General features: G+C 46.2%; 1 protein-coding gene and 1 non-coding gene across 2 annotated transcripts; both read left to right on the top strand.

Moving 5' to 3' along the window:
* The first annotated feature begins 157 nt into the window (after window positions 1-157).
* Window positions 158-5,337, top strand: LOC119294890 (probable LRR receptor-like serine/threonine-protein kinase At2g16250). The gene is made up of 4 exons (XM_037573167.1): window positions 158-2,342; window positions 3,386-3,514; window positions 4,205-4,227; window positions 4,377-5,337. The coding sequence occupies exons 1-4, from the start codon at window positions 691-693 to the stop codon at window positions 4,949-4,951; spliced, it is 2,379 nt and encodes a 792-aa protein (XP_037429064.1). The 5' UTR covers window positions 158-690; the 3' UTR covers window positions 4,952-5,337.
* Window positions 5,338-5,566: 229 nt separating this feature from the next.
* On the top strand, window positions 5,567-5,639 carry TRNAR-CCU. The gene has a single exon. It is a non-coding gene; the product is annotated as a tRNA-Arg (tRNA).
* The last annotated feature ends 2,365 nt before the right edge of the window (window positions 5,640-8,004 follow it).

Below are 8,004 nucleotides of genomic sequence, written 5' to 3'. Positions count from 1 at the left end.
CGCGACGCAACAGAGCCTCACCAAACCCACCTGACCCGGCCCGGCCCGGCCCGGCCAACCCGAACCCAGCGGAGCCAGACGTGGCAAGGCAACAGCGCGGCGGAGCAAAGAGTTTCCAATTGAGCCCGGAGGGGGAATTCAAAAGCATTAAACGCCTTCCTTAAACAACCAAAACCCCTCCCCACGATATTAGCTGCGCCTTCCTCTCCCATCTGCCCCGGGGCCCCATCTCTCCCCTCCCTCCCTCTTCCCCGTCTCCGGCCGCCGTCGCCGCCGTCATCGTCCGCCCGGCCGCCGTCTGCGCCGCGGCCGTACAGCGGGGGAAGAAGGGAGCGTGTGGTTTTCGGTTGGGATCGGCGGCGAGGGCTGCTGTTGCCGCCGCGGCGTGGGGAGGTGAGGTGGAGGAGGCGGAGGCGGAGGAGCAATAACTGGGAGGGAGGCAGTTGGGGGTGTGTAATTCCGGGCATTGATGGCGGAGCCCCGGAAGGCAGTGGTTCCTGTACCCGCGCAGCTCTGCCCCCGCCTTTATTGCTTTTAATTTCCCTCCCAATTCCATCGGCCTCCTCCCCCAATTCCAGCCCACAGTTTCAACGCGCACGCCCGGGGCGGAGCACACTGTAGCCTAGCAGGCGTCGTCGCGTCGCGGACAGGCATGGGGAGCGGCAGCGGCGGCGGCGGGAGCGGGTGGTGATGACGCGCACGCGCGCGCGCGCGCTCTGGGCGGCGCTGCTGCTCGCCGCGCTGGCGGCGGCCGCGGCGCCCGGGGCGGTGCGAGGGCAGGGCGGCCTCGCCTCGCGGGCGGATCTCGCGGGGCTCTACACGCTGCGCGGCGCGCTCGGGCTGCGGGCGCGGGACTGGCCGCGCAAGGCGGACCCGTGCTCCGCGTGGGCCGGCGTGGGCTGCCGGGGCGGCCGCGTCGTGTCCGTCAGCCTCGTCGGGCTCAGGCGCACGCGGCTGGGCCGCCTCGCCCCGCGCTTCGACGTCGACGGCCTGCGCAACCTCTCGCGGCTCGAGTCCTTCACCGCCGCCGGCTTCGGCCTCCCCGGCTCCATCCCGGCGTGGCTCGGCGCGGGGCTTGCGCCCTCCTTCCGGGTCCTCGACCTCTCCGCCTGCGCCGTCACGGGGGAGATCGCCGCGTCGGCCGTCGCCGGCCTCAGCAACCTCACCACCCTCAACCTCGCCGGCAACCTGCTCTCCGGGCAACTACCGGCCGCCGCGCTGGCGGGGCTCCCGAAGCTAGGGACCCTCAACCTCTCCGGCAATGCCTTATCCGGCGCGCTACCTGACGCGGTTTGGTCGCTCCCGGAGCTCCGCGTTCTCGATGTGTCTCAAACCAACCTCACTGGCGCACTGCCGGGGGCAGGGATTGCGCCGTCAGCCACCTTGCAGACGGTGGATCTGTCTGGGAACCTATTCTATGGCACCGTGCCGGACACCTTCCGTCAGCTCTTCAACCGGGTGATGGCCAATATCTCTGGGAATTACTTTGAGGGCAATCTATCAAGTGTTGCCGGTGGAAATGTGTCCTCTGAGATGAACTGCTTCCTTGACGTTGCCGGGCAGCGTAGACCGGAGGATTGCCAACAGTTCTACGCTGGGCGTGGACTGCCATACGATGGGCCGGTTGCCGCACCAACGCCACAGCCTGCGCCTGCGCCTGCAGAAAATAAGAAGGGAAGGCACAAGAATTTGAAGTATATATTGATTGGGGCCATCGGTGGCGGGGTACTGCTTCTAGCCGTGGTTGCCGCCGTTGTGTTTTGCATTGTGCGTTCTAGGAGGGGTAGGAGTGACCAGAGGGAAAGCGGCGCTCCAAGTGCACCGCCAGGAGTGCATGGGAGTGCAAGGGCTGCAGCAGCTACTGGTACCACACAGCCTTCTGCCTCGCCCGCAAGTTTGTCAAAGGTCGGCGATTCATTTGCTTATGACCAGCTCGCCAGTGCCACCTCGGGGTTTGCGGAGGAGAGGATTATCAAGCATGGTCATTCAGGTGATCTATACCATGGTGTGCTCCAAGATGGGACCACCGTGGTCGTGAAGAGGATCACTAACCGTGTCGCTAGGAAAGATGCATATATGACGGAGTTAGATTTATTTGCAAAGGGATTGCATGAAAGGCTGGTGCACTTAATGGGTCATTGCTTTGATAAAGAGGACGAGAAGCTGCTCGTGTATAGGTTTGTCCGTAATGGTGACTTGTCATGTGCACTGCACAGAAAGACAGGGGAGGAAGAGGAGGGAATGCAATCGTTGGATTGGATAAAGAGGTTGAAGATTGCAACAGGCGTGGCGGAGGCACTGTGCTACCTTCATCACGAGTGTACTCCACCCATGGTTCACAGGTATAAACTTCTGTATTGTTCGTAGATGCCAAATTTATTTCAGAATGATGTTTCTTTGTAAGTACCCCCATTCCAAATTAATCGATGTTCTAGCTTTGTCCTAAGTCAAACTTGTCTATATCTGACCAAGTCTATGTGAAAATGTGCTAATATCTAGAACATTGAATATATTTTTTCTATAGAGTTGGTCAAATTTAGGACAACACTAAACCTTTAATTAATTTGTAACGGATGTAGTACGGTGCAAAATGGGCAATGTACAGGTTTGTGATCTTTTATCTTAGGTAGGATCTTGGGCTCTTTTCTCAATGCGATGATTATACTGGCATTGAGTGCTGGCCAACATTCCCCACCTTCTGCATTTCATTGTGGGTGTTATGACAATTCATATTTCTTTCTGTTGGTACTGGGGTGGTTATGCAATGGGCACCACCATATGTCCCAACAGAATTGGTGACAGCTAGGAATACACTGGCCAGTGGCCAGACACTAAATGGACTGGATATTGCTGAATCAGTTTTGGTTATATATATAGTACGTCCTGTACCTTGCCCGAATAAAAAAATTCAATGCAGACAATGTTATTATTTCTTTCATTATTTATCAACCTTATTGGAGATAATTTTCGCTGTCGTGTAGTGGCATCTCATTATTTAGCATAATTTTAGCAGTTTTCCTTCCGTAAAAACAAATTCCATTCTTATCCGTTCCAGTATGATTTGTGTGATCTCCTGACCAACTATCAATCTTCACACGACCCATCACCACATCAATTGGTTAGCAATTTATTTCTTTTTAGTTAAGTGATTTTCTTATTTGTGAGATCATATGTTGCCGTCAGTTGGCTATTGACAAGTTTCTTGTATTAAACTGTTGAAAATCATCCCACCACAATATCATCATACAAAAGGATAGGCAATTTTATGATGTTCTTATTCATTTCACCAGGAACATTATTTTTAAGTATCAACCTGTCACATGCAATTAGATCATGAGAGAAAAATACTAGCTATTGAGCTAAGTTCATGAATATTCTGCTACAGGGATGTGCAAGCCAGCAGTATCCTCCTTGATGATAAATTTGAAGTGCGTCTTGGAAGTTTGAGTGAAGTTTGCCCTCAAGAAGGGGAAAGTCACCAAAACGTCATCACAAAGCTATTACGATTTTCATCGTAAGTTTCTGTTTCTATCACTGCATGATTGGCTATGTATCTTATTTGCTCAAGCGGGTAATTGCCCATTTTGTACCATGCTACCCCGTCAGTTACAAACCTGTAAATTGCCCATATTGCACCATACTACTTTGTCCGTTACAAAATCGCTCAAGCCTGTAAATTATGCTTTTTAAAATTCAGTGCAAGTCTTTCACGTGTCACTTATGACTCAAGCTCTCATTATTGCAACCCGTGCCTTTTTTTTTCACTTGTCTAGACTCAAAATCTCTATATCATGTGCTACTGTATTTATCACCTGATTTGATCACAGCTATTTATTTGCTAATATCTCTAAGGAAATATTAGATCATGTAACTGGCGACTTAACATGGGTCAAATTATATGTGTTCAACTTGAGCATGTAGTTTACTAATTATTGCAGTCAATTCCTGGATGCCACTTGTGTAGAAATGCTTGCTATACTCTTGCCACTCACTGAGGATGTGTCAGATCAAGCTATTTGAAACAAAAATTACCCGAATTAGTGGATGCAAACAATTCTGTCTTGGTTTCTTTTCTGTTGCTTGTGGGATCCTAATATTTTTCAGCAGTCAACAAATTTCTGCTCTTTTTAAGTAATTTCATTTTATGTTAGATTAAATTAAATCCCCTCTGGTGTTTAACGTTGTATTGTTTTCTGGGATGCAGGACGGCGGATCAAAGTTCTTCTGGTGAGTGCATCCACATACAATTTCATTGATTTGAATCATTTCATTTCAGCCTTGGAAATATATCCTCTAGTTTAGGCCCATTTTTTAACATCCCCATAAATATTTTTCATGGTTGCAAGTAAACTGACCAGCAGCTCTAATGTAAACAGGTTCTCCATCTGCATCATGTTCATACGACGTCTACTGCTTTGGAAAAGTATTGCTGGAGCTGGTGACAGGGAGACTTGGTATCAGTGCATCAAGTGACGGTACAACAAGTGATTGGCTTGATAACACCCTGAGGTACATCAACATTTATGAGAAAGAGCTCATGAGCAAAATCATTGACCCAACCCTCATTATTGATGAGGATCATTTGGAGGAAGTCTGGGCAATGGCAATTGTCGCAAAATCTTGCTTGAATCCTAGGTCTTCGAAACGGCCACCAATGAAATATATCCTAAAAGCACTTGAGAATCCCTTGAAAGTGGTAAGAGAAGATAACGGCTCTAGCTCGGCAAGGTTGAGAGCAACATCTTCAAGGGGTTCGTGGAATGCTGCATTCTTCGGGAGTTGGCGGCATAGCTCGTCAGAGATCGGTCCTTCAAGGGATGATAACATGTTTAAACGGTCAGAGACAATCAAATCATCTGGAGGGAGCAATGGTGATCATTCTTCGTCCCGCAGGAGGCAATCTAAGGAGATCTTCCCCGAGCCATCTGGTTCCCGTGACACAGAGGATTGAGGATACTTCATTCTTGTTTTTTGCAATCCTTTGGGTTAACAGAGGTGGCTCTGTTGAAGCTCTGCTGCCAGCGTGTGATTAGATTCTTTCAGCTGAAAAGCCGGAGGGCGAATTCGCCTGTTGCCAATGACTTCGCAAGCAGCAGACTGTCGCCGAGGCACCATTTTTTGGGGGTTGGAATGTGAGGTGAGCGTATGGAGGTCGGTGTATACCCTGCCTGGTGCACTGTCTGGACGATGACGTGGAGTGGCTCTGGTTTCTCTTTATTTTCCTTTTTTTTTCTCCTGGTCATGGTTAAAGAGAAAATGTCGAGCTGATTCTTTTTCTCCTTTCTGCTGTAATTGATTGTTTCATTGTTGATCATAGCAAAAATGTTCGTTCCATCCCTTGGCTTGGTTATTTCTGTTCTAGCTTGACGGGTTGTAGTTCAACTAGGCTCATGCGGTGTCATTTTTTATTTTTTTGGAGAGAAAACACCGCGCCAGCCCAGTTCAAAGACCTGAGAAAAGGCCAAATTGTGATGGCTGCCTACCGGAAAAGGCCAAAACTGCAAATGTCCGTTTGTGGTCTTCCGGCCCAGCCCAAAAGATGCCAGCGGGGTTGCTGTAATGTACAGCGCTTGTAGCTCAGTGGATAGAGCATTTGTTTCCTAAACAAAAAGTCGAAGGTTCGATCCCTTCCTAGCGCATTCACCATTTTTTATATTTCTATGCACTTCTGGCACTGGGCAAAGAACATTTTTTTCTGCATTTTCAAATATCATCCATACTGCGCGGGCTAGGGCTCCTCTTCACGAGGTCAGCGATGAAGTATGTACTCCCTCCGTTCCTAAATATTTGTCTTTCTAGAGATTTCAACAAGTGAGTACATACGAAGCAAAATGAGTGAATTTACACTCTAAAATATGTCTATATACATACTATCTGATAGTCCATTTCAAATCTATAAAAGACAAATATTTAGGAACGGAGGGAGTACACTGTAAGAATACATACCAATCGATTAGTACCACAAATCCCTATCTACCTAACTATTAAAATAGTTGAAGATATGAGACATGTTCTTAATGATAAGAAGAAAGATATATCTTCAGATCGCGGCCCATAGGGGGATCTTCTCATGGGGCAAAAAAAGATGAATATAAAAGGATTGTGAAAATGTAGAAAATTATGGAATCTAAGTTGGCTCTCTATCCATTTATCATAAGTTTAGCCCTCACCAGTAACACCCACTAGGAAAACCACAATTCTGAAATCACTATAGGGTGACGTTATCATTTAATCTGAAGTGTTTTTTAGGGAATTTAATCTGAAGTGTTGGACTAGGACCAGACAATACATCCCTACAGATTCTAAACTCCCAGAGATTTTTTTTGAGGTGAAACTCCTAGGGATTTTTTTTGGGAACTCCTAGGGATGGGAGCCCCATGGTGCATCGAGCATGTTTTCGCATTTCTGGCCCAACATGTCAGGGACTAGACGATGGTGGGCTACGTTTGGGCCAATGTGTACAAAATATATTTAATCATGTACGAAAAATGTTTGCCTAAAAAACATGTATGAAAAATATTAATCGTGTGTATGAAAAATGTTTGTGTCAATTAAAAATATGTGACACTCTTAGAAAGTGTTTATACAAGGTAAAAAAAATCCTGTAATTCAAACGAAAATGTTAAGTGCAATAAAAAATGTACATCACATTTTAAAACTCTTCACAAGTTTCAAAGATAAGTTTGTGACATTTTCAGAAAATGTTTGAACAATGTACAAAAATGTTTGCATAGTAAAAAATATATCATTTGAAAAATATTTCAACATGAATTTGAAAAAATGTTTATCCTGTATTTTAAAATGTATTCAAAACATGTTTGTAAAAATATTAAAAATATATTTGAAAAATGTCAAATAAGTATAAAAATATTTTACATGTATACAAAAAATGTACAACATGTATGAAAAAGTATACATGTGTTTGAAAAAGAAAGAAAATTAGACATTTTCAAAAAACAAAAAACAAAGGAAACTGGTAAAAACCAAAAACAAAAGGTGAAGAAACAAAAGAAGCAAGAAAGATACAAAAGAAAATAAAAAAACTAAAAAAAAGACAAACTGAAGAAAACCATCAAAAAATGAAGAAAAACTGAAAATATAACTAAGAAAAAAAACGGCAAAAAAATCATAGAAAGAAAAACCAAACTGAGCAGACTGCAACAACGACCAGCCATGAAAGGAGCGAAGGCATCGCGCGGCAAACAACCAACTACCAAAAAACACATAAAAAAGGGCTAAAAAAACCCAGGCCAAAAGCTTTCCAAAACCGGACTGGGAATAGAGAAAAATTGAGGAGTCTATATGGGACGGCCCATACGCAACGTACGTTAAGCACTACGTAAGTTAAGCGCTACGTACCGTCAAAGCTATATCCGGGATGGTGTAAGCCTTTGTAGGGCACTTGGACCACATCGTGTACCGTCAAATTTTATTGTAGCTTTTTCATGCCTTGTATGGGGCACCCACCAAGTTTGTGAGAATCTATCTATCTGTCCCCTCTCATTAGGGTTTTGGGTTCCTCGCGGCGACGTTCACTTGACGTCAAGATTTCTTCCCCTGCCCATCAATCCTCCCTAGCAATCAAGGTTCATATCAATTAAGGGGAGATCTTTATCTCCACCCGGTCTTGGCCTTATCGTTTGGGAATTTTAGGTGGTTCTAGGGTTCTTTCGCTCGGTGTGATATGCTCGTCGGGCTGGGTGCACAGGATGAGTAACAAAGCATTCGGATCATGGTCAGCCATGGACGATGCCCATGTGATGATGGAGGAGCTTGGGCTGAAAGAGTAGGACGTCGATGATGTGGTGTTTGAGCAGGAGGAGAAGCTATCGGAAGAAGTTGTTCGATGGATGGCCATCGTACATGTGCATATGGATAAACTATACAATTAGTTTTGGTTCTATAAGAACATACGTGTGGCCTGGGATCTTGCCTAACTAGGGGACTAGGAGCGACTCATGGAAGGAGGCCCCTGGACGTTATGTGGAAACAATGTGTTGCTTG

The sequence above is a fragment of the Triticum dicoccoides genome, chromosome 4B (assembly GCF_002162155.2).
Source record: "Triticum dicoccoides isolate Atlit2015 ecotype Zavitan chromosome 4B, WEW_v2.0, whole genome shotgun sequence".
Lineage (NCBI taxonomy): Eukaryota > Viridiplantae > Streptophyta > Magnoliopsida > Poales > Poaceae > Triticum > Triticum dicoccoides.
Note: the sequence above shows the minus strand (reverse complement) of the source record. Positions and strands in the feature narration are given on the sequence as shown.

Bases quoted from the DNA above. Each gene is read 5' to 3' on its own strand.
- LOC119294890 (XM_037573167.1), top strand. From the start codon at position 691: ATGACGCGCACGCGCGCGCGCGCGCTCTGGGCGGCGCTGCTGCTCGCC. The intron at 3,515-4,204 runs GTAAGTTTCTGT...TCTGGGATGCAG, and splicing joins AAGCTATTACGATTTTCATC to GACGGCGGATCAAAGTTCTT. The intron at 4,228-4,376 runs GTGAGTGCATCC...TAATGTAAACAG, and splicing joins GGCGGATCAAAGTTCTTCTG to GTTCTCCATCTGCATCATGT.